The sequence below is a fragment of the Coturnix japonica genome, chromosome 1 (genome assembly GCF_054131305.1).
Source record: "Coturnix japonica strain WE chromosome 1, WE-NBRP24, whole genome shotgun sequence".
Taxonomy (NCBI): domain Eukaryota; kingdom Metazoa; phylum Chordata; class Aves; order Galliformes; family Phasianidae; genus Coturnix; species Coturnix japonica.
This window is the reverse complement of record NC_140663.1, coordinates 75970601-75996174: the sequence shown is the minus strand read 5'-3', so window position 1 is coordinate 75996174 and position 25574 is coordinate 75970601. Positions and strand designations below refer to the sequence as shown.

General features: G+C 43.4%; 2 protein-coding genes across 16 annotated transcripts in view; both read left to right on the top strand.

Annotated features, from left to right (window-relative positions):
• GRAMD1C (GRAM domain containing 1C) overlaps positions 1–16406 on the top strand; it is a 42657-nt gene extending 26251 nt beyond the window's left edge. For 8 of the 13 annotated variants that reach the window (XM_015875650.3, XM_015875640.3, XM_085545155.1 and 5 more), the window contains 10 exons: positions 3029–3188; positions 7924–8070; positions 8901–9019; positions 10110–10252; positions 11931–12034; positions 12743–12922; positions 13724–13781; positions 14292–14402; positions 15180–15285; positions 16182–16406. In XM_015875650.3, coding sequence (XP_015731136.2) covers positions 3029–3188; positions 7924–8070; positions 8901–9019; positions 10110–10252; positions 11931–12034; positions 12743–12922; positions 13724–13781; positions 14292–14402; positions 15180–15285; positions 16182–16259 — 1206 coding nt within the window. In that variant the 3' untranslated portion in view covers positions 16260–16406. Of the gene's footprint in view, positions 1–3028; positions 3189–7923; positions 8071–8900; positions 9020–10109; positions 10339–11930; positions 12035–12742; positions 12923–13723; positions 13782–14291; positions 14403–15179; positions 15286–16181 lie in introns of all 13 variants that reach the window. The other 5 variants (XM_015875660.3, XM_085545134.1, XM_085545157.1 and 2 more) reach the window with 2 other exon arrangements.
• A 221-nt stretch (positions 16407–16627) lies between these two features.
• ZDHHC23 (zDHHC palmitoyltransferase 23) lies at positions 16628–24099 on the top strand. Of its 3 annotated transcripts, XM_032447513.2 has the most exons (5): positions 16639–16845; positions 17133–17822; positions 18563–18730; positions 19541–19695; positions 19826–19988. In XM_032447513.2, exons 1-5 carry the CDS (start codon positions 16739–16741, stop codon positions 19837–19839), a joined length of 1134 nt encoding a protein of 377 aa, XP_032303404.2. In that variant the 5' UTR covers positions 16639–16738; the 3' UTR covers positions 19840–19988. The 3 variants fall into 3 exon arrangements, with proteins under 3 accessions (XP_085401407.1, XP_015731214.2, XP_032303404.2); XM_085545281.1 differs by lacking the exon at positions 19541–19695 and having other exon boundaries at positions 16628–16845; positions 19826–24099; XM_015875728.3 differs by having other exon boundaries at positions 16632–16845; positions 19541–19951.
• Positions 24100–25574: the final 1475 nt, after the last annotated feature.

The following is a 25574-nucleotide window of genomic DNA, read 5'->3' as shown; positions in this document are numbered from 1 at the left end:
CCTTAAAGGTTTTCACAGCAGAAATTGGATATGAATACTGTCAGGTTTCAAGAATATATTTGGGAAGCAAACTTCAGGATAAGGTAACATTGTTGGTGTGAGTTTCTAATTCACTGCATAATGCTGAGGTTTAGGCCTTGGTCTTCCCTGCTGTAGAAACAAAACTAATTGTGTTTTATCCACCTTCCTATGCACCCTGTGCCTTTTTATGTAAGTGCTTTATGAAAGTAGTACTTGTGTTAACTTCCAATGCTTTTTTGTTTGTGCTATTTCTATTTATAAAAAAAACTCCTTAAGGCTCTTTTGCCTGCTATACATGAAGATTATTAGAAGGTAAGTTATGCTGACTATCCTCGCCTTCAGAAGTCAGTTTTCTATTGTAAATATATGAAACCTCTCTTCTTTCACTTTATCCCCACTTCATTAAACTTGCAGAGATAATTTAGAAAGCAGGAAATGAAATTTTAAATAAAAGAACCCCAAACAGCCTTGGTTAGGGTGAGTTTTCCCCATCCTTTGTGTTAATAAAAAACTGAACAAACACGGGTATTTTGTAGTGTGGAATAAATTTGTAAGTATAATTCTCTATTTGAGAGGGCAGATGCTTTAGTAATGGTATCTGAGGTGTGCACAGCATTTAGTGTGGTTGCTGGGGCTACTATGTGCAGTTACAGTCCTAAAAGATTGCAGGCATTTTCTCCTGGTTAATAGATACCCCAAGGGAAAGATCAGAGAAAAGCAAACAGAGCGCCAAAGCCTTTCACTGTTCTCAGATCAGCTACTTAGTTGCTGTTTCAGCTTTGTAAAAATTCAGAGAGAAGAAAGGAGATGCTTGTAACAGTCCTTATTATCATACAGTTCTTTTGGCTTTTGTTACTTGGTAGAACTCGTTTGGGCTTTAAGTAGGCTTTGAATAGTTCAGTGGAAAAGCAAGTTAGCGGCTAGAGACTGATACCCAGCAAACAAAACAGGTGTTAGTTTGTAAGGTGTTAAAAGCTTAGTTGCTGTGTAGATGGCTGTCCCTGAGCCCTAGGAGTCTAAAACAAGATTTTTTGGAGAGCTGAACAAGAGGCATGGGATGACTGGATGCTGCCGGAGTTGTGACTTTTTAGAGTAAGTAGAATTACCCAAGTAACCTTGATATGTACTTGTTTAAATCATATTTGCACAAGAACAAGTCATTGTAAAGTAATGGCTCTGTGTAGAAAAGTGTTTTGTTTACCTACTAGGTGTTGCTCCCAGAGATGTTAGTTGCGGGTGCTAAATCTAATTGGGCATGTAGGTAAGCAGGAGTGCCCAGGGATTTGATCCGTGAGCAGGGTTGAATTCTAGGATTCTTTTTTGAATAGTCACCCTTCAAAGAAGTTATCAAGATCGCTGTTTTACATTATGATTAAATAAATGCGTTTAGTTTACTGTTTTAGTGTAGCTAAAATACCTATTGTTTGTGTTAAACATTTGGTATTTCTCAGGAATGCCAAAGTTCTCCCCACAGCATAGGATTATCGCAGATATTGTAGAGGCACAAGGGCAGTAAGAGGAGAGAGGGCAGTGCTTAGAAAGCTTTTATCAAATATCATTGCACTGATGATGTACAGCATAATTGCCCTTCCAAAGACTGGAGAGAGAAAAAGGCTTAACTCCTTCCTTACTGCTCTGACAGACAAAAGACAACCACAAGCTCTCTTCAGAAAGAGATCTATACTAATTAGGGGGTTGGCTGGCATTACTTGAACCATCTTGGAAAAAGCTATTATCAGTAGCTGTCTGTGGTTGATTAAATGAGGTCTGTGTAATACCACTTGTGGCATGTCTGTTTCTCCAAGTGCAGGCCATCTCTGTATGGAAACCACCTTCCTCCTACTCTTCTTCGGAAGGCTCTGTAAGGTTTTCCCTATCGTGTAGCCTTCTGTTGGTTGGTCAAAACCAGAAATGCATTGATACAGAGCTCAGCATTACTGGATGTTTCACCACTACTAGCTCTGTTTTCTTTTCTACATGTGTTGCTATAGTTGACAATGCTATCACAGAATCACAGAATTGCAGGGGTTGGAAGGGGGACCTCTAGAGATCATCGAGTCCAACCCCCTGCCAAAGCAGGCTCCCTACACCACGTCACACAGGTAGGCGTCTAGTCGGGTCTTGAATATCTCCAGAGAAGGAGACTCCAACTGTAGTTGACATGTTGGTTACTGTCCTCATTCCCATGCTGTACCCAAGTATAACCTCAGGCATGTAGATCCTTTCCATAGGAGCATTTGTTAATTGGTTGCCTTTGCTGATGTAATATTTTTGTTGTTGTTTGACCTTTAGGGAATATTTTTGCTCACTCATCCTGTGGCTGAATTTGCATTTGTCTGTTTTCCAACCGCGCACCTTCTGCTAATGGTCCTCTGTCGCACAAAATAGTAAATAGTCTTTCTTTTGAAAGAAGTCAAGTAGTACAGGAAGAACATGATGATTATTCAAGCAGCGGATGCTCTTGGTTTTGAGTCAATGCTGAATAATCTTTTAAGGATGATGGTACTGCAGATTAATTGGAGCTACTCAGTTAAGGAAACCTCATTTAATACCATCTGTGTGCTACTGCTTGTGGGAGCTTTACCATTCTTGATCCTGGTTCTTTCGCTGAATGCAGTAGGAGGGAGCTTTAAGGGAAGGTTTAGCGTGAAAACTAGGACTCTTAAACAAGCATTTTAAGTGGCAGGCAGTTTGAAATACCCAAACCTTGTGCTTGTGGTTTCACTAGCAATTACTTCTCAAACTGTGCGTGCAAGCTTAATGCCCAGTAACTGTAGTTCATGTTTCAGAGCTGCATCATTGAATCAGTGGTTGATACTGTGGGGCATACTCTGCTTCTGTATTGGAAATGGCAGATGATACTCCACTGCTTTACTTATAGAAGTACCTTTTTGTGGCTTTGGTGGTACTGTTTTTCTTTCAAAATCACTTTCTCTTTTTTCAGTAGCCTATGATTATTGCTTGTTATTTTTTTATTTTTTATTTTTTTCCTGTTGCATTTTTTCAGGTGGAAGAGTCTCTAAGTGAGAAACAAATAAAGAGTCCTCTTCCATCTTCAGAAAGAAAATCTGTTAAGCTGGTCAGAAGCAGATCTTTAGAGAAGTCCTTGGATCTGAATGAGAATGAAAATCTCCAAGAGAAGAGCAGTGCCTCAGATAGTGAAGAAGGTAATTTGTTTTTTAACTCTTTGGAATCCATAAGACGGCCTAATTCTTGTCCTCTCTGACTCACAGAGTAAGTTGGAGAACTTTGATTTTGTTAAGCCTTTTCAGTGTTTCACAGAACTGCTGAAAATGTCTTATGCTGGCAGGAGGAAAAAATGGTTGGAGGTGTTTAAAATGAACATTCTTATTATAATTTTTTTTTTTCCTTTGGTGAGTAAAAAGTTGTTAATATCTTAAATGAAAAACTGGCAACGTGATGTTCACTTTTCATGCTTTCATGGGTGTGAGAGGTTTTGCATGTCCTAGGGAAAGAGTAAGGCCAGAGCATGCCTTGCACCCAGACAGGATGACAGTGACGTGTGTGCAAATGAAGGACAGAAGAGCTCAACTTCGGAATATGTGGCTAACTTTCTTTCTTATGCAGAGAAGGAACTTTCATCACCTGTTGGCAGAAATAGAGCAGTTCATTTTGAGGCCAGTTCTGTCTGAACAGCTCCACATCTTGTTTTTTCAGAGTCGACAATTGAAGGTGCTTGCAGATGCTGTTAAATTGGGATCAGTGGGGTGTCTAGGAAAGCTTTCAGAGTAATCGATTGAATTGGCCCACTGTCAAGTTGTGATCTTTGCCTGAGGACATATTTATATTTCAGTTCGCTTTCCTTTTGCTCACCAGTACTGTTTCTGTTTTCTCGAGTTCAAATTCAACTCAATACGTGTCAAGCTGTATCATTTTTGTGAGTCTGCGTATTTGAGCAATTTGCTGCTTAATCCTGTACATATTTAACAAGCTTTACAGGTTGTTTACTCAGTCTCAGTTGTATCCTGTAAGGCTGCAGAAAGCTTCAGCCTTCTGGCGTTGAGATATTTTGCAGTTTTCCTGTTGTCTTTGTACTCTTTCAGCCTTTGGAGTTTTTTTTTTATAGTAGAGGTATCCAATGAAATGGACTGAAAATAGCAGCACAAAGACAAGAGAACTGTGTGCCTAAGTGATAGCAGCAAATAGCAGCTGCCATCCCTGCAACTGATGTTGAGCAAAGAGAGCATAAGAAACCGGAGGTGTCTCTTTAAAAGAGAACTGAACTTACACTGCTTTTATTTCTCCACCCTCCCCCAGCATATGTCTCTTTTATTCAGAGCAGGATTTTCAAGTTACACAGCATCAATCTTTTCTCACAGGTTCCCTTCTTCATGCCTAGAATTTTTTCCTGTCTGTTTCCTATCGCAGTTGCCCTATACTTTTACAAGGTGAATTCCTTCATGCAGATGAAATTAGCTTACCCACACGGCAAAGGTTTACCCATGCAGTTAATCTCTCTTGTGACCTGGCAAATAAGGTGAGAGCAAATTCAAGGCTGTTATTCTCTAATTTCAGGCTCACCTGGCACCCGGAGATGGAATGCCAGAGCCTTGGCAAGTAGCTCTCTCATCCTGGGCAATTTTCACATTGCATACTAGGGAAGGGAGTCTAACCCTGTACACCACAGGCTTTGCTACCTGTATCTTGGCACTTTTGTTTGGTTACATAGATTAGTGCGATAAAGTTTGAGTCGTGACAAACTCTTGGCTGAACTAGAAGTTCATATCTGGAGTCTCAATTATACGTTTCAGAAGATAAATTTTAGCTCAAGCACAGAATATGTATTACCAAAATAGAAGCAGCAGATTCTGAGTTTCCTCAAAGGATTTCTTTGTATATAGAGTTTCTACATGCGGCTACAATGCTCAGCAGCATAAAATACTTTATACAAAGAAGGGAGCAATAAGATGCTGGGAAACAGTCTTCTGTGGTAGAAAGCATTTGCTGTGTGTGGGGACATCATAAATTCCTGATCTTCTTGAATAACTGTACATACTGTTTTGTTTCTATGTGTATTAATAGCCACCTCAAACGCATGGTCTGCAGGAGAGCATAACTGCTTGTGCACTAACACTGTGAGATGGGTGCAATGGTGGTTGAACTTCTCCTGCAGATAGGGGTACGTGGTGCAGAAAATGTTGGAAATAGTTTGGTTGAAGTTATTTCAGCCCTGTTCTTTTCAAGAGGTGAAATTCTGGATATACAGCCTTGTATACAGAAGGGTAGTTGTGTTGCCTTGTTGACACTGTAATTAAAACCCTGAGAGCACATGTTCTGTTGAATGTATAGCTACTAATAATTTGTTGCTTAGGCGTTTGGAGAGTTATCTGTTCTGAAATATCTGAGGATGAGAGGTTTAAGTTTTATCTTGTGAGCAGGAAAAAGATAGCAATATTTCTCAGTACTTCCTCTAAGTTAATTTAACACTTTGGTCTTTTAAAATATAGTAGAATTCTACTATAATGGCAAACACTGCTACACAATCTTTAAATAGGTGGTGTCTGGAAAATGTTCCGTCTAAGAATTGGTCTTATTGACTTCTATTGAAGTGGGTCTGTTTTAAGTCTCTGACCTGCACATTATTCACACAGTGTGCAATTTTCCCTCTATTCCCAGTGGCAGTGCCAAGAGCTGTGTATATACTTTATTTTTTCCCCTGACCCTCCCTCATCTCCACAGAGTGAACAAATTAGAAGTCTCAGTGATTAGTTGGATAGCCTCTGTTCTTACTGGTTCAGCTTTAATTTGCTTGCAGCATGTATTTAGCTTCACAAGCTGTTGGTTATTAGTGGAAATTCAATGAGCAGGATTTTCTTTCCTGGGCCATTTTCCCCCTGCTCCCCTCCAGTTTTCCGTCTCTTCCTTGTCTCACACTGCAGATGTTTTCAAACCTCTGCAATCCCTGGTGCGTAATGGTTTTACATGCAAACGGTATTTCACAAGCTTGCCTTGCAGTGATGGAAGTGACCTTACAAAGTGCAAGGCAGTAGTGGGGGAGGGAGCAGGTTTGCTGTCTCTATTTAGAACAAGGATACTCAGGGTAATATTTGTTTCTGGATTTTTGAGTCCCTGGGATCCTAACCCGAAGTCAGAGTAATTTCATATTATCTTACCAGACAGTATCTCCAATTCATCTATAAATGTTTTCAGTGTGAGAGAGTTAACAGCTGGTAATTGCATACTGCTAAGGGGTTAGAACAGCACTGAAGGCTAAGGGATTAGACTGATATTTTTGCAATAAGATAAATGTTTTTATAAATAGTATTTCTGAGCCAATTCTAGGTAAATTGCTTGACGTTGCCTTGGAATTGTGATAAATAAAAAGTAGGTACATTTACCTATGAGTTAAACCAAAGGAAACAGATAAACATGCATTTCTATTTGTAGCAAAAGAGCGTATTTGAGCTGTGTGTTCTGTCCAGATTGCAAGTGTGTAACGTACATACTTATTCTGTAGTTATGTTGCTGTTTGTGCTCACTGCTTCGTGGAGGATTTCTGCAGGTGCTCTAAGAAGATGAAAGTGACTTGTCAAGCTCTCAGTACCTGCACTGACCAGCTGCTGCTGGTGTGGAATTGGGGTGTTAATACATGCATGTTTCAGGCCATCACAAGGGTGTCCAGGCTGTAGGTGTAGGCAAACCAGCTAACAGAAATTCATCCATAAGTGAAAGCATTATGAGACCCGTGGATGCTCTTTAGCTTGAGCCTTAGTATAAGGAGGAGAGATTCATGCTTAAAGTGAAAAATATTTCAGTAGCAAGGTACAGACCTTAAAGTAATAAAAAGATGGTCTTTGGATTAGCTACTGTCTGGCTCCATATGAATTAGCTGATGCATAGTAATCGATGGAGGCATCAGCACATCTGAAGCTTCCCCTCTCTCTTAGCAAAGGGTGGGAAGTGGGGAATGCTTTTTGTGGTAGGAGGTCTGCAGTGTTGGGGCCTCGTTAGCTGAGGTCATGCAGACAGTTTGCTTTGTGTTTTGGCAGGTTCAGCTCTGAGGGGAAATTCTGAACATAAGCTGAAAACTGAAGCTGAACTTCTAGCTACCTGCTACCTTTTCTGGGGACATGTATATATGTAATGGGGACTTCTAGCAGGCTAGAAGCAGTGCTAGAGCTGAAGTCCACTCAGAGTCAGAACTGGTTTTCCCTGAGGAGTTCTGTTTCGGTACTTAGTTGATGTACTTGCATTTATCAATACTGACTGCTACCAAATAATAGCGATTTAAGTGCTGTAACCTTAGCCTATGGGCACTTTGTGAACTGTAGCATGATATTCAGACTACCTTTGCATTGTGTGCTGGCAATGACCTTTGCTTGCTCTGGGTGTTTATTTATATCATTTGAAAGGTTAGGTGTCCTATCTTTCTTTTGCTTCCATGAGATTTATTGTCAGGCTTTTTGGTGGGGATGGGATTTTAGGCTTTGTTTGACGTTTTCTTCTTCACTGATAGCTGAGGATGGACTCTTTTCTAAAGCATAAGCAGACTAAGTTGGAGTTGGCATAGGAAACTGCTTTCCCTCCAGGATAACAATTCTGTTCTGTATGTCTTGTGAGACTGGCTGAAACAGGCACAAAGCAGAGCCATTCCAGGAACCAACAAGCAGCAAGTGATAGGACCTTGCGTTGTTGATTCATCAAGTCATTTGTATAAGGAAATAGTGAGAAGTGGTCTAGAAAACCAGCTCTTGACTTTGCTCCTGAAAGCCATCTCATTACAAAATGATGTGTTGCTGACATTTCTGGGTTTCTGGGAATAAAAAGCAATTACTGATGCAAGATTAGAAAGGATTTGCGCTGTAATAAAGTTTAATGCTACGAAGAAACTTCATAATGTTGTTGTTATTTTTTTAACCTGATCCCTCTGCCTTTCTTTAGCAGTGAAGGAGGCTGCCTCTGAGAATGATCTCTATGGGAGACTTTTTATAAACAGAGTTTTCCACATCACTGCAGACAAGATGTTCGAAATCCTCTTCACCAATTCTCACTTCATGCAGAGGTTTCTCAATTCCAGGAGTATAGTAGGTAATGCACTCTTCTTCCTTCTGTCCGTGTTGCAGTTTACCCTGAAAATTTCAACCTCTGAGAAATGTTAAGGAGAACTGAGTTGATTTTTATTCCTCCTGCTTTAAAAGAATTTTGCAGCTCTGTATTTCCTCTGTGGAAGTAGACATTAAAAGCTAGCTTGTTTCTGTAGATCGATCATACTTCTGAATTAGAACTTCATTTAATGGTGTTTAAGAGGAAAAACAAACAAACAAAAAAAGCCCTGCACTTGATGCCTGAATTTTGAGTAAGATATTAAAAATGTTGCATTCTGTGGGGTATTTCTGATTCCATTGTGACCCAGAAATAGTAAAATCTGTATTGCTGGCGCTCAGATGAAATTATTGCAGCCTCTTAAATGTTACTTGCAGGCTTTAATTTTCTGGATGAGTAAGCTTTATTCATTGAGATAATAAGGTAAGAAAACTAAGTTAAAAGGGTAATATTCATTCAGTATTAGCTTGGAAGGCAAAGTTTTAAAAGCTTTTGAATATTGCTAAGTGAATCTATTGAACTTCCAAGCAGATAGGAAGCAGCACGTTTTCATTTACTTGCTTACTCTTCTCCACACCCTGAGCCTCTTTCATTAGACTCAGATTCAGCTACTTACTGACTCACTTTTTGCTCAGTTAGTGAACTACAGTTTTCCATTTTCCTGGAGGAATAAAGGAAAACCACAGCTAACTGCTTGAAGTCTGCTTTTATTTTCCCTTTCTGCACTGTTCTTAAACTGCAGTTTAAGGTATGACAGGGCAGAGATGATGCCTTTTGGGTGACCTGCATGTGCATTTGCATAATTTGTCATTTAGATGCTGTATCAACCCCTTGGAATAGAGATTCCAGTGGCAATCAATTGAGGACTTTGACATACACTGTAACAATTAACAATCCACTCTGTGGGAAGTTTACAACTGCAACTGAGAAGCAGGTACTTGTCTGTATGTGTGTCTGTTTGGTGCCATTTGAGCAAAGGAGAGCTGTACAGTCTGTCAGATCTGATCATGGGCTGGAGTTCATTGAGCTGAATATGGATCTCCTATTCAAATGTATCTCAGAAGGTGTTCTTCTATCCCTTTCACTATTACTGAATAAGTGCTGATTAAATCAAAGGGGCATTTTAACTTCAACATGGCTGAACTTCTACTGAAAACTCTGGGGAGAGCAGTGTTGACCAGTTGTATGAATTAGAGCAGTCAGAAAAGATGAAACAGAGTGCATTCAAGTGTCCAGTTCTGGGCTCCTCAATATGAGAGGGTGGTGCTACTGGGAAGTGTCCAGTGAAGAGCTAGAAGATAAAGGGTTGGAACAGTAATTGTATGGGAAAAAGGCTGAGAGCACTGGCACTGGTCAGCCTGCGGGAGAGAAAGATCAGGCAGAATCTTGTTGATGTACATAAATACCTGAGGGAAGAGTAGTAAGAAGATGGAGCCAAGTTCTTTTCAGTGGTGCTTGGTGCCAAACCAAAAGGCACTGGACACAAACTGAAATACAAGAGGTTCCCTCTGAATGTCAGGAAGCAGTCTTTTTATTATGAGTGTTAGCAGGCCCTGACATATGTTTCTTACAGAGGTTATAGTCTGCTTCCTTGGAAGCCGTATGGACATAGTCCTAGGCAACCTACTCTAGTTGTCCCTGCTTGAACAGGTGGCTTGGACCAGAACTAACCTTAATATTTCTGTGCCTATGGCTTGGGAAAGGTCTCACAGCTCAATCCCAAAGAACTGTGGTCAAGAGTCAGTGGCCAGTCTTGTGTTTGGTATTTGAAATGTCAGTGGAGAAGAAGAATGGTGAACTACTACCTCCTATGCTGGGTCTGGCTGAAGACATCCCACCTCACTACTCTTACTATTCTTAATTGACTTCTGTCACAGTTGTTCAGTCTTTCTATCTATTCCAGTTCACTTAGAATTGGCTGATCCAGCAGTTCTAAGCAGTTTGGTTTGAAATGAAGAAAAAAAAAGAAATAAAATCCATGAATACAGAATATACCCATCCCTTTCTGTTATCTTTTGTGGTAGATCCTGCATAAGCAGAGCCAGAAAGGTCAGTCTTATCAGGTGGATGCTGAGGTGCTGACCCACGATGTCCCCTACCATGATTATTTCTACACTGTGAACCGATACTACATCAGCCGCACGTCCAGTCACAAATGTCGATTACGGTGAGCCTGAGTGGTGTGCAGTGGGAGGGGAGGAAGCAGGTTGCTGAAATGTGCTTACCAAAAGATCTTCCTGCAGCACAGAAAAGGTTCGTTTTCTATTGAAGTTGGAAATCTCTTCTGGGGGAAAAAAAGTAAATAAAAATCTTGGTTTATCTCCTGTCATATGTCTGCTTACACTAATAAGAGATAATCTCTGTGGCTGTGGGCTGGTTCTGCCCAGCCTTATGGTTTCAAGTGCAGTCATATAAGTGAGATAAATTAGAACTGTGCCAGATATTTTCTAACAAAGTTTGAGATACCCTCGCTAAGGGCCTGCATGGGAGAATGATTTTACAAGGTGAAGAAGCACACTCATCGTTACAGAGAGGCAATTCAAGCAGATTAGGCATTGTTGTTACTATCAGGGTAGGTGGAGGAGACTTGAGACACTTCCTTCTCTTCTCCTGTTGAAAACACCTGAAGTGATGAAGTTACTTGTCCACTGCATTTGTGTGACAGACTGTATTATCTTTGGTAGTTTTTCTTCAAGTCTTTTTATCTCAAACTTCATCAGAACATAAGGTAAGGAAAGGTAAGCAAGCCTAATTTTCCTCCTGGCTTATCCTTGGCTATAAAAGTACTGAAGACTCCCTCCCCCACTGGGTTGAAAAAGGAAAAGTCCTTGAACAGCCACTCTGAATGACTGAATGAGTCATTACTCCTTTTTGATGGCTTTATTTGTTTTATCTGAGGCACGAGACAACCCTAGGATAAGTGCAAAAGCCAGGGTTTGACTATAAGTAGCATGCTTATATCGAACAGAATGTGCATGCTAGTATTACAGCTGGCTTTATACTGTTTGGAATGGCTCAGAAATTAATTGAAATATGCTGTTTTGTTAGAGTAGGCGCTTGGCATGCATATGCTGATTGGGATGATTAAATGAAAAAGCTGGAGAGAAGTGTGTATTCCAGTAAGGTTAGTGTTCTTCATTTTAATAAATAAAGATTGTGGACTATAATTTTGTCCCTTTATGAAGAGCTTTGGGATTTGTTCAGTTGTTAGAAGCAGCCCTCTGCAGGGTTCTAGTTGAGTGCTTTTCCATTCTAGAAGCATTACTGACCAGCATAACCTGAGAAACACGTCAGGAATGCCATTCTCCCTGTGTTGTGCTCCTTTAGAGACAATTTAATTTATCTACTCAAGGTGGGTTCTTAGTACTGGATGCATAGTTGGTAGTGATGAGTTTCACATGTTTGTATTGCTGTGCCCCATGTATTATATCGTGAGTGCGCATACAGAGTAAAAAGCAGGGCTTTGCAGGGCTATTTCAAATGCTTGTTAAAATCAGAACAGTTCACAGAGGAGAAATTCAGGTTGAGAAACTCTGAACCTGAAGAGAAGACAAACTTAATTTCTTTCCAGTGATCTGGACATTCAGATCTCCTGAGGCTTTCACTGGGTATGTTGTCTTTGCGTGCATCTGTTTCTCGCCTCACTTCAGTGTGAGAGCTGCTCAGGTGGAAAGTTGAGACAGCTCCAGTTGGTATTTCAGGTATATTTCAGGCAATGGATGTAAGCTGGAGGCTTCTCTCTGAAGAGAGATTTCTACTATCACTGTGCTACCTAACAATGCACTGTGTATTTTCCCTCTTTTCCTTTTTCTTCCTTTCTTCACTGTTTGAATTCTGTTTATTAGGGTTTCTGCAGAAGTAAAGTACAAAAAGCAGCCTTGGGGCCTTGTCAAATCTGTAATCGAGAAGAACACCTGGGGAGGGATACAGGAGAACTTCAAACAACTTGGTGAGGCATTTTCTTCTTATTACTGAAGTCAGGAGGCTACCTTTTTTCCTCTGTGTGTTTTCACGTATGTCAAACTTGACTCTTTAAATAATGGTTTGAAAAGAAGGCAGCATGCAAAAGAATCTCCTGTCATCAATATACCTGTCAGTTCTGGAGTGTGTAAACATAAATAGCCGTGGTAGCCAAAAACTCCTGTATACCTTGTCAGCAACTGCTTTCTGAAGGATGCATGAGGAGCGGGAGGAAAGCTGTTACTCTCAACTGTGTGCCCCTGTCTTTAACACAAGTATTTCCTTGCTTGTGGGTATGAGAAGAAGAGTAGTGGCACTTGGCAGGCTCCTTGGCTATGTCTGTTAACAGCCTGGCCAAGCTCTGGCTGCTGGCTCGCAGTCTAACACAATTCTTAGTCTCAGTCTAACAGTGTCTTGAAGTGTTCTTCCAACTGCTGCTTAACATGTCATTAAACAATCCTGCATAGACTGAATATAGATCATATCTGAAAAGTGTACAAGCGCCATATAGCAAAGAGGACAGACTGTGTAGGTTGGGATGTGGTTTATGTCAATTACCTGATTTAAGTTCATCTAGAAGATGTGCTTTTTCTTCTCATTACCACCACATATATATATCACTTACAATTTAAGTCACTAGGGCTCGGCTTTTCAATGTTCCTTTCCAAAGTTCAGGAACCTTATTTTTCCACTACAGAATCAGAACTGCTAATGGAGGAGTATGCAATTAACCAGTCTATAGAAGACTCTGGAAAATTAGTCGCCCTGAGGCGAAGACGACGCACTTTACACCGGAGTCTGGCAGAATCACTTCCCAAACGCTCTTCCCAGCACTCGTCTGGTGACATGGGGCTAGAGTCCCAGGGTAGCATCATAGGTAGGAATTCTTATGTTCATTATTTTCTGTAAGGTTTGCCTGAGAAATTTTAACTTTTATAATAATGCAAGATAAGTGCTTGTGCGTATGCTGCTCTCGTCTTTATCTAACTGGTGTGACAGAAGATGTGTAGACTGTTCAGCCTTGCATAAACCAGACCAAGAACACACACAGTCAGCTATTATGTTGTTATATGTCATGAAATCAAACTTAATCCTACCTTCTCTTATATGAAAATGGAGTGAAATTCTAAAATTTACATTTTTTGGTAATGTTAAAGAGTCCATTTTCTGTCTCTTCTTTTAACTTCTGGGTCACTGAAGCATTTCTTGGAGTACTTGTGCTGCTAAGCGTGACAGACTTAGCCTCTGTATTGTACAGGCTTGTACAATATTAGCTACGCTTAAAGAGACGGGGAACATCTGGTTCACTAATGTTTACCAGAGAATGGTGGATTTTGTACCACTGTTCTCAGGTGAGATTACTTCCTGAAAGCTTAATTTTACCACTCCTGCTCCACCTTGGAGATTGTATTTCTCAGTGTATGCTGCAGCAGCTTTGATGCATGTTCCTCATTTAGGACAAGGAATGTGAATGTAAGGAACTGTTTAGGAGATCAGCCTGAGATGGCTACAGAAGTGACCGAGTGCATCAAGTGTATTCTCTTGTGCACCCAAGTGATCTGTTATGTCCATCAGAAGCTGTGACGCTATACTGTACAAAATGCTGAGCACTGATGTGTATATGCATTAGAAATGTTCTTCAGTTCTTTTTAACCACCTTCTCTTCCATGCCCTATAGGAAGGAAAAGAGATGCTATTAGTAGGACCACTACCATCATTGTAGTAATGAGTGTCTTGTAAGTACTTACTTGCATTAAAACATGGCTTAACTTGTCTTGGTCTTTATCTGCCTGTACCTACCTCACTTGCATGTTGACTTTTCTTGTAGCATGACCAATCCTAACCTATATGGAGTGTAAATACAGGAATTTATGGGTAGAAGAGAGGGGTGAATTGATTTCGGAAAGGACACACAGAATTAAAATGCTGGTTTATCAAGCTTGTCCGCTTTTCAGGTCTCTTATGTCTGATCCTACAAAAAATCCTTAACATTTCTTCACTCCTACCTCTAAGAGGTCCAAGAGGAGGCACTGTTGTCATTTCCTACAGGTTGCATTACACAACTTAAAGCTAATTGCTAAGAATTGTTTAGATAAGTCTTTAAATTCAGTATAGCGCTGGGGCAGTTACTTTTGGCCCAGAAGGATTTTCTTTCCCTAGATGTTTGTAGCCCAGCTCTTCCTTCTGTAGCACTGTAACAGTAGTAATATAAACTTTGTCTGACTTCATGTTTCTGGTCTCTACAGTTTGCTGCTCCTGGTTTTGCTAAATATAACACTGTTTCTCAAGCTGTCAAAGATAGAGCATGCAGCTCAGTCCCTCTATCACGTCCAGCTTCAGGAAGAGAGCTCGTTGAAGTAAGTGGAATTCACAATCTTAGCTTTCATTCTCCCTCAGTTTACTGCAGAATCTGATAGAAAGAAATAGATTTCAAACAACAAATCCTGGTGGTGAGTTCTAAAAAGCTGCTATGATTTGTTACTGTTCTGTGGTCTATGCTGATGTCTAGTGACATGTCTGATTGCATCTTCCTTGGTAAAGTGTTAACCATAGCTTGCATTTATTACCTTCTTGTGACTCATCTGCTGTGAATATCATATTGCTGAGCACAGAACTGAATTACTTGTTTCATCCTGTGTGAACCAGCATGATCTCAAATATAACGCTGAAGATTCACTTAGCTTCTGCTTTTATGCAAAATTCCCTCTCCCCTTCTAACTTCGTGTTAGATGCCTTTTACTTTCAGGCACGTGGAATAGGCTCAGAAGTTGCTGCTTGTTATTTATTTGCCTACACTACTTGCGTAAATCATAACCTGGGCATGATTATGGAGACAGTGTGGTGATCTCCCATTGCGAAGGTCTCAGAACTGATAGGAGTGACTTCTTTCATAGAAAGATTTGCAGGCTTTATGTGAGCATGTTTGTCCCTGGTGATTGTTGTCTGTAAAGGTCTGAGGCAGCATCTTCAAGTCAAAAGGAACTGAAAATCAACTGCTGGCACCTTTTTCTGTGGCTTTTGGAAACAATGTTTTTTAGCAATGTCAGAGTTATGGTAACAGAGCAATTCCTTTGGGATAGAAAGGCACAGAGGTGCTTGTTTCATGTATCTGATGCAATCTCAATCTCTTGCAGCATATCCCCAGAAATGGGATCGAAAGAGGAGATCCCTCAGTATGATAAGGAACAGGTTAAACACGTGAAGGGAGTACTAAGAGACTCAATTGAAATGCTTGAGCAGGTAAGTCTGCCCAGCTTTCCTTGTGATTCTCATTTTTTCAACAGCTCAAGTTTTTTTCCTTTATGCCAGAATAGTTTTTAATGTTTTGTGATACTAACTAAAGTCCACGCCTCTTTGGCCTCAGTTTTGTCCTATGCTTGAATCTGATGCAAAGGAAACGTTCCTGTTTCTGATGGATCTTTCATGGGACTAAAATAAAACGTTCATATCAATTCTCTTAAACCTGTAAAGTGCCTTTATTGATGGGGTCTGTTGATGCAGTTCTGAGTCATGACAAAGCAAGACTGGAATTATTCAAAACAGATCATCTATTCTCAAGACTCAGAACGTAAGTACTTGCTCACCTCATCATTGGGTTTCTTCATGCAGGCTAATCTGGAGCTATTCCTCCCTGCTATTGCAGAGAGCTTTTGTTTAATCACGGCATCAAAGAGCCGCGTAAACCTTCAGTGAAATGCTGTTTGTATTTACAACCCGTGAATATTCTGGTTTTTAGCTCTTTTAATAAATCTTAAAATGTGGCAGAAGAAATTAATAGATGAGGAAAGCTGTGGGGGAGTTCACATGTACCTCTATCCATCAGCAGTTGGCTCTGTGTTCTCCCACACACTACAGGAAGGTAGAGAAAAACACTTTTTTTTCCCCCTCTATTTCTTGTTTAGACATGTGTCTGCACACAGAATTGCTATTACTCTGTTAACTCTTTTGATCACAGCTCGCTGGCTGCTTCACTGTAGAAATGAATTGGTTTCTGTGACCTTTTGGGTTTCTTTGCCTGCTACCCAAGCAGTTCCAGTTTCTGAAGCATTATTAGCCTTTTTAAACACCTTTGGCTGCTGCAAGGGGCAGGAGCAAAGACTTAACGCATCATGCTCCCCAATTCTTTCTTTTCACAGCTCAAGCTCTCCCTTTCCATGCTCCAAAGAAGCTTCGATCACTTGAACAAGACACAGAGCAGCAAGACTGAGAGTTAATGCCCATGAGAGTTAACATCGACACCTCAGAAGACAAGATGTGTGTTTAAGGACTTGTGAAGTAGGGACTGTAACCATCTTCGGACTCTTATTTTTTTTCTACTTTGTGGAATAAAGGTGGAATAAAGGGCCGTCCGCCTTCCTCCACCTGTTGCTCTGTGCCTTTAAGCCAGGTGCCGTCACGTCACGTCGGTCCCGCCCCTCCGGCTCCAGCATTGGGCCGCCGCGCCGTCAGGTGGCCGGGCCCTGAGGGAAGGGGGTCCCTCACCCCCCGCCTCCGCGCCGGGGTGTGGCCGGGGCGTTGTGCGGCCAATAGCGGGGGGGGATCGAAGGGACGGGGCGGGGCGGGAGGCGGGGGCGGCCGGCAGCGAGAGGCACCTGCGGCGGGGAGGGAGGGGTGGGAGAGGGGCGGCCGCGCCCCGCTGCCTCCGTTCTCTCCGTCGGCTCCGCGCCCTCGGGCCGGGACACGGAAGGAGGAGATGGAGGAGCCGCTGTGCTGCTGCGAGTACGTGGACCGCAGGGGGGAGCGGAACCACCTGGCGGCGTGCTGCTGCGACTGCCAGGAGCTGGACGAGTCCTGCGACAGGTAGCGCCCTCGGGGCTGTGGGAGCGGCCGGTCGGGAGCCGCTCTGTCTCCTTCCTTCCTTCAGAGCACAGGGCTGCCTTCTATATACGGCCGGGGGGAGGCGGGTGTGGAGCTTCGGTTCGGCTCTCGTCGGCCGTCGGGGAACTTTGCGGCCCCTTGAGGTGAAGGAGGAAAGAGGGGAGAGCGGCCGTGAGTCAGCGGGGAGCCTCAAGGGCTGGGGATGCCGCTGAGGTACCCACGTCTGCCCGCCCGGCCGCTAGCGATGCGCCTCGCTTTACCCCGAACAGGTGGCTGAGCTGCAGGTCGCTGCCCCCCGGAGCGATGGAGAGAATCGCCGACACTATCGCGGACCGGTGCCGTGTGCCGTGGTTTGCCGGGGCCGTGAAGGTGAACGTCAGCCTCGTGCCGCCCATGGTCCTGCTCCCCGTCTTCCTGCACGTCGCGGCTCTGCACTTCTTGCTGGGGCTGGTGGTGCTGACCTCGCTCCCCGCCGTGGTGCTGTGGTATTACTACCTCACCCACAGGAGGAAGGAACGGACTCTCTTCTTCCTCAGCCTGGGACTGTTCTCCCTGGGCTACATGTACTATGTCTTTCTCCAGGAGGTGGTTCCTCGAGGCCACGTGGGGTATTCCCAAGTGGCGCTTCTCACCTGTGGGCTAATTCTGATGCTGGTGGCTTTATCCAGAGCCAAGAAAGACCCTGGCTACCTTCCCATCTCGACGGCTGATGACAAGCCATCGCAGCAGGCTTTTCCCAGCAAGAATGTACGAGGGAGCTCCAACGGGCTCCATGGAGCTGCTGCCAGCGGCCATTCTGTGAATGGGGAGAGCAAAGGCCACTCCAGAGCACTGGCTGAGGGGCGGGAAGGTGTGAAAATGGACTGGTGTGCCAAGTGCCAGCTGGTCAGGCCGGCCCGAGCGGGGCACTGCCGGCTGTGCGGCAGGTGTGTGAGGAGACTGGATCATCACTGTGTCTGGTACGTTTGGCTTTGCCAAAGGCATGTGCTTTTTGTTGCTTTTCTTTCTTTTAAGTTGGGTGGGTTTTTTTCTTTTTTTTTTTTTTTTTTTTCCCCAGATCTTATGAAGTGGGGTTGCTTTTCATCTATGTATCTCAGAATCACAGAATGACCCGTGTTGGAAGGGACCTCAAGGATCATGTAGTTCCAACCCCCCTGCCTGGCAGGGCCACCAAACATACACATTTACTAGATCAGGTTGCCCAGGGCCCCGTCCAACCTGGCCTTGAACACCTCCAAGGACGGGGCATCCACAACCTCCCTGGGCAGCCTGTTCCAGGGCCTAACCACTCTCCTAGTGAAGAACTTCCCCCTAACATCCAACCTAAATCTTCTCTCTTTTAACTTAAAACCATTTCCCCGTGTCCTGCTATTGTCAGCCCTTTCGATCTATGTAGGGGAACCCAAAGCTGTCATTGCTACAATATTCTAACCAAGGAGCAGCGAGGTATGAGTGTTTCAGCTATTGGTACCTGCAGGTTGCTGGAGTACACAGTTGCCCACTCCTACCTTACTGGTCTATTGACTTGTGCTTAGAAGCTTTCTATAAAAAGCTATAAAGCTGCTTTGAAGCTTCTTGTGTTGCAGAGAGACCTTAGAAATCAGGTTCTCTGGTGGCTGGGGGAGGGAAGAGGAAAGAGAAGCCAACGTATTTTTTCTCTCCCCTTGAAGTAATCTTTTTTTGCTTTCCCTTTTTGTAGGATTAACAGCTGTGTAGGGGAGCAGAACCACCATGCATTCATCCTTGCACTGTTGTTCTTCATGCTCACCTCCCTGTACGGGATTATGTTAACTCTGGACACCATCTGCAGGGGACGAACCCCATTCACAGCATTGTTCTACTGCCCTGGGGCCTATTCTGACTACAGGTGAGAGAACTGGGTGGGGAACTCAGACCTGACCAGGCAGCTTAGCTCCTTAGCTATTCTTCATTGTGTTCTCAGGACCAGTGCTATTGGCCGTCAGGCCTGATCTAGAAGCCCTTAAATGGCTCTGGAAAGCAGGGATGCATCTCTGCTTTTGCCAAGGATGGGGGCCTGTGAGAGAGCTCACAATTTGAGCAAATTGCTGGAGAAGCCAGGACTTAAAAGTCTTTATTTACAGCGTCCTGTGTAGATAGACACTTTAGGTGTTTGTTGCCAGCTAATGCCAATAGTCCAACAGACTGGAATCAGTGTGCTGTCTCATTGAGGAAGGAGACGGCGTTTGTCTAATGGCTCTGTCACTTCAAGTTATCTGCTCATACAGCATTAACATGCTTTGTCTGGCTGGGAGCGGGGTGAGGAGCTTCAAACACGTGTTCAGAGACTCGTTCTACCACTGCTGTATAGAGTACAGCAGCAAAGTGACTGCCTTCTTCTGTACTCCATCACCTGTCAAGCGTGAGCACTATTGTTTCTTTAAGTAAGATCTTTACAGCAGTAAGAGTGAAGCACTAGGTAACACCAAAGGAATGTACAAGAGCAGCTCTGGTAGTGCTAAAAGCTGTCATTAAGTATGCCACAAAGCTTTAATTTTGAGAAAGCCTTCAAGGATTACGTGATGAAAGCAGCAAAGTGAGATCACTGTGGCAGATGTAGATAGGGATTTGAAAGGGTAGTGATTACCAGGGAAAGTCACTGTAAAGCAGCTGCTCCAAAACTAAATGGCTTCCTTCCCATCTTTTTCCCTGCTGCCAGCTCTGCTCTGTCGTTCACCTGTGTGTGGTACTGTGCTATTGTAACAGCTGGCATGGGATACATCCTCCTTATCCAGCTGTTGAACATCAGCTACAACGTGACCGAGAGGGAAGCTCGGCTGGCTCTGCGGGACAACGCTGGGCGCAGGCTTCTGGGTGGGTTAGTGATAGACACTGGCCAATATAACAGGGGCTTTCTATGCAACTGGGGCCATTTCTTGAGTCTGGGTTCTCCCCCCCAGCAGCGCTCTGCTGAAGACATTGTGTGACACCCTTTTTTCTGCAGATGACGTTGACTGACTTTCCTTAGTAGGGGAACGGCCCCCTTCCACTAGAACTTCCTCCTCCACATCCTTCCTTCGTGGTCGTGGTCGGTGTATGGGCTGCCCATCCCATCGCAGACATCAGAGGCTTTCCCAAGCAGAAACGGTTCTTTGTGTGCCATCAGCCAGCAATAGGATGCGGAAAGCAGTAAAGCCATATGCACAAACCTGGAGAGCGGGAACCCGCTGCCTTTCTGCACCGTGGGAAGCTTTGTGCAGCCCGGCAGGAAGAAGAGCGCGAGGTTATGAGAACTTGAGTTTAATTAGGTGTGAACTCTGGCATCAGGGGGAACCTGCTGTTGGATTTCAGACTGTATGCTGTGTCTTGCAGCTTAAGGGATCTCTGGTTTGTATCTACGTTCAATGCTTCTGTGTTATTAGAAGAGTGAACTTTAATATATAGAAAACGGATGGACTGGTGCAGAAGCCATGCTGTTGAGCTGGAAAACAAGGAGTCTGCTCAGGCAGTCGCTGAGTGCTCCATCATCTCTGGTGCGGTTTTCTTTTTCTTCTATCCCATCCAGCTGTATACGTGCTATTGCTTGTATTAAGTGCCTTTGTGAGCAACATTCCTGTAGGGCATTGTAAGATCTTCTCATCACTTGACCCGTCTCTCTGACTGGGTGAGAAGAGTGTCATCTTTGATCTCATCATTCTTTTTTGTAAGCTGAGTTTGTGTTGGTTTGATGGCTTGTCTCATCTTCCTCAAAACATTTCTGCTCTGGTAATGGATTCTGACGTGAGACAGCCGGTGTAAATATACAGAGTAAGAAGGAGAATGTTTTGAAGAAACATGTGACGCTCAACTGTGAGGGGAGAACAGACTGCTGCCTGATGTTGTTGCTTTACAGGAGCTGCCCTACTCCCTCTCAAGGAGAGTCTGTGGGAGAATTGACTTTGTTGCTAATGGCTTTGGTAGGCAACGTTGTGATTAGTTGTGTTGCTAACAAGTGTGATGCGGTCTTCTCTGAACTCAATCTGCAGGGAGTTGCCCTGTTGCCTGACTGTGGTGTTCTCAAGCCAGGAAGCTGAGGAACAGTTTGGTGTCTGCATGTGTAGAGAGTTGGAGAGGGTGCTTTGGGGCTGGCAGCTTCTGGGGTAGGTGGACCTACAATGGCAGGTAGATGAATGTGTTAACCATTTCTATAAGAAGGCTGCATGTCTTTCAGTGGCCTGCAACTGTATTATTGCCTAGACTTCAGTTCCAACTGAAATCACAAGGTTGTAGTGGTGATGGCTTCTACTTTATTTTTGGGGGATGGGGTTTTTGTTTTTCATTTAAAATCCTTTCTGTTTGTTGGCCCTGCAGAAACATCTGGCTGGAAAAGTCTGGGACCATGGTGTGAGAGTTATGGCTTGAGTCTAAGATGCAGAAGCAGTGGTAAGAGCCTCCTCTTAGTTAATGATGCCTTCAGATACGTGTGCGATTTGCACAGATCAAACTTGTTCTGCTTGTGTGGTAGGCAACTAGGGGGTGTTGTGCTTGTGTGATGCAAATTCAGTGTGCGCTGTTGTACATACTGTCTAAAGAATAGATGGTACGTGGTGCTAAGGGACAGCAGAACTGGGACTGTCCCTTGAGATCCCTGCCATATTTGGTGCGTATGCTCCTGAGTATGTGTCCCAGTTTAAGGTAAAGAGCATGCACCACTTTGCACTGTTTGGTTTCCTCAAGTGGCGCCTACAATTTCTATAACCAGCAGATAACACCAAGGAGCAGCTGCACTTGGAATGTGGCTGTTCAGAAACAGCTACTGATTCACTGAACGTCCTTTATTTCTTCTTATCCCTTTTCAACCAGTGAGCAGCTCTTTAAAGGAAGCAAAGGAGGCACCTCTTGTACTTCCTGCCTCTTGTCTGAACAAGCTTAGATTTCTGACAACTTCCCTAGCAATAGTGTGAAGTAAAAGGCACTCAACTGGACTCTACTATTTCTCTGGCAGCTAAGCATGATCTTCTCACTGTTTGGAGCTGGAGTGTGACCCTAGAAGTTTAGCTTTACAGAGATCTCTCCTCCATGTGAGTTATCTCTAAATGCTTCTGTGGAACATATGCATTTTGCAGTGCCTGCTGAGATGAGCTGAAGCTTGGCAGCCCTGGAGACAGGGTTAGCAGGCTTGTGATCTTCCCAAACCTTGTTCTGCTGCCATATGGGAAGATGAAGCCAGAATGAGCTCCTGGACTAAACCCCTGCTGTGAAGGTAGCCAACCTTTCTGCTCCTCTGAGTTACGTGCACAGACATCAATCACACCTGCAGACTGAACAAGCTCTAGCAGTGCTCACAGGTTTCATGATGAGTGGTTCTGCTCTGGGTTGGGAGGGAGCAGAGTTGGGCAGGTGACAGATGCATTCTCCTGGCAGCTGGCTGACCCTGTTGTACTCATTCTCTCCCATGGGTGGGTTTTCATTATTTGCAGCCTGCACATCAGTGTGGCCTTGTCCCTTGATTTTAATGAGCTTTGGTGCAGGAGAATTTAAACTACTTACACCGAGGCTTTCTCAGTGCAATTGTCAGTGTAAGCTTGAGTGCATATTAGGAATCAAGGATGCTGGGCTATTGTAACCCTGCCATGCTTGATCAAGCCCATTCCAATATAGCATATAGGGCAAAGTGCTTGAGCTAAGTTCTATTTTTGCACCCTATCCAGAGTCACAATTGTTCATGACAATAAAATGCTTCCAAGACCGGGTTTTTGTATGAGGAGAGAGCAGTGCTGATTTTCCAGTGAGCAGCAAGTTCACTTCACTGTAGTCTCCATAGCAGTGGTGGCTTTTTCTTTAAGGATGTGGCTTTTGTTTTACCCTTCTTGCTTCTTGCTGAGGGGATTTACTTTGTGAATACCTTTGGCGATAGAAAGCACGATACATCCCTATCTGAAAGGGTAGAAATGTTGAAAGCTTCAGATACATGCGCTGGAGCTCTCCTTTTAATAGCCTTCAGAATTAAGAAGCCCTTAAAGGGCAGCGCTTCCTGTTTCACTTATAACGTAGGCAGGCTGCTGTGATATCTTATGCATTAAAGGGCAATTTTTGTTTTAAATTTTATTGCTGAGCTCAATGTTGGCTGTGCTGGGAGGATAATGTTAAAAACAAGTGTAGCCAGGTAGGGTTAGAGAGTCAGTCCATAAAACCAGTAAAACAGCATTGCATCAATGTGGCACTAAGAAAATGGTATGTGGCTGCTCATTTCAGAGTCTTCTGTGTGAGAGTACCCAGAGAAAATAAGAAACAGGGAAGTATTTGAGTAGTATCTAGCTTAGATGTTTCTTCACCCAGACTTAGAAGTGGGTGAGTCCTGCTTTAACCAAGACCTTTAGTTGTTTCAGGACTAGGTTTGGTCTTATTGAAGGGTCAGGGTTCTAATGTTGCTGCTGTCCTAGTGTTAAGCCCTCTGTGTACAAATACAAGCACCCTGTTGTTTGGTGACTGTACTTAGAGCTGTACGCCATTAGATACACTGTGCAAATGGTGGCTTGGCACTCTTAACTTTGTCATCTTAAACTGAGCTGCTTTTTGTAGGCGAGTCACAGGTCCCCACATAGACTGTTTCTCCATTTAACTTGTCTTCAGATGGCAGGAGTCACTGGTGAGCCCAAGTTGGTGCTGCTTGTGATTTCTTACCATATTTAGCCTTCATGCTATGATGGTGCTTTTTCAAAGTAGGTTGCTTTTAAGTGTCTTGATGGAAGCCATTTGCTAAAAGAGTTCTTCTAGAGTTAAAATGGATACTGCCTCATTGCCTAATGTCTTAATGTGCTTGACATTTCCCTTCTGTATGAATGTATATTGCCTCATTAGGGCAGAAAGCGTGTGTGATTATGGATGTTTTCCTATATTGCTTTCAGTGAAGAGTTGTTTTCTTAAGACTTTCTCCTGCTAGTAGGGTGTTTGTACAGCAAAAATCTTCGTACGGGTGAGGTTCTTTCTGACATGTGGAAATTCAGCCTCCCAGAATCTTCATGAACTGCATTTAATTATAGTATTAAAAATGACGTGCTCTGGAAGAACTGCCTGCCTTGGAGAGTGGAGTGTATCTTGTGTGAGATTTTGTTTCTCTTTTGGTTTTTCTTTTCTCCCCTGCCAAAGCTTTAGAAAGAATTCTATCAAATGTTTGTGAGCTTTGTTGAAAGGACTGGTGTGTGTGTGTGTGTGTGTGTGTGTTTGTCCCCACAGTACGTTGTATCCAATGATTTCATATAGATGCGATTATAAATCGAAATAAATTATCAGAAATCATCTGTGAAGTTGCCTGTTGATTTATGCCAACACACACAGCCAGCTCAAGCATCCAACAAGTGCCACCATCTCCTGGCTACTCAGCTGTGAAGCGGACATAGGAACAAGGGAGCAGCAGGCTATGGAGGCATTTGGAAATAGATACTCTTGCAGTTCTTCAACTGCTGACATTCAGGTTTTTTCCACATTGGGATAAAACAGACCAGCTGGTAGTTCTCACCACCATAAAAGTTAGGGATAACCCTTCCAGTGGGGGTTTGAACCAGGGCCTTGAATTTAGAGTAATGCTGTCCAATATCTTGCATTCTCTCCTGTACCTGCCCTCACAGTGCATATAGAACCCTAAAAATGAATATTTTTAACCCTTTAAACTCCTTTCTAAGCCATCCTTGGAAATGACACGGATATTCCTTGTGCAGGTGGTGGGAAGATGTGTCCCCAGGTACCAAAAGGATCAAACGATGCATCTCGTGAAAGGCAAGATGGCTTTTGATGAATAGGATAACAGGTGCCTTTGATTGTTCCCGGAGCTCAGCTTTGATTTGCCTGGTGGCATTTCTCTCAGCTGTTGAGCAGTTTCTCTTTGAAGATTGCTTTGTGCTTGGGGACAGTAAAGACTTTTCAGCAGCAGTAGCCAGGCTTGTGTTGGGTGTAGTCAAAGATTTCTGGGAAGACACAGAAGAGCTCAGCAGGGCAAGAATTAATAGGGATAAGGAGAAGGGCACCTTGTGATGAGATTACGGTTCTGAGTTTGCTGTTATACTTAAGTGAAAATGTCTTTTTTTCCCTCTGGAAATTTCTGGCTGTGTAGCCCTCTCCCTCTTTTGCTAAGAAAAGCAAGGAGCTGACAGGATGAAGTGTATCTGAGCTGAGAGTGTGGGCTGATGACCAGCATTAAAATACTGACATCTTTAGCTAACCAAGTACTGCAACAGGAGATGTGTTGCAGCACAGCTTCAGGCTGAAGCTGTTTCCTCAGTCTGGCAAGTTCTGTGTCACCTTCCTGATGGGAATTGTTTTCTAGAGCTTTCATTTGCAAACCTCTAACATCATGTCATGGATCTTTGGGTTGTCCTGTATAGTCTGTCAGCAGCAACATCGGGCATAGTCTCTCTCCTGACAAGGAGGTATGATTTAGTGGAGAAGATGAGGGGCTTCTCATCTCCCCACTGATTTTTGTCTGGGTTGAGTATGATTGTGCCTGGTCCCTGAACACCACCCTATTCCTCAACCGAGTCCCGCTCTGTCAGTATGGGATTAGCTGCAGCAATGACAAAAGGGGTGCCAAAGTACAACTCTTCCTGGATCTTCTTTTGGTTTTTTGCTGCTAGAATAGTACAGCAGAAGAGTATCTTGGGACAGTGGGAGAATCTTGGTCAGAACTACTATGAACAGATACAAGAAAATCCTAGAAGATCAGAGTATTGAAGACAAAGAGCAGTTTTCAAAAGCAAGTGCTGACTCACCCCTCCCCA

What these genes read in the sequence shown, in the direction of transcription:
- ZDHHC23 (XM_015875728.3), top strand. Translation starts at nt 16,739, where the DNA reads ATGGAGGAGCCGCTGTGCTGCTGCGAGTACGTGGACCGCAGGGGGGAG. An exon ending in CTGGATCATCACTGTGTCTG is followed by an intron (nt 17,823 to 18,562) that starts GTACGTTTGGCT and finishes CCCTTTTTGTAG; the next exon opens with GATTAACAGCTGTGTAGGGG. An exon ending in GGGGCCTATTCTGACTACAG is followed by an intron (nt 18,731 to 19,540) that starts GTGAGAGAACTG and finishes CCCTGCTGCCAG; the next exon opens with CTCTGCTCTGTCGTTCACCT.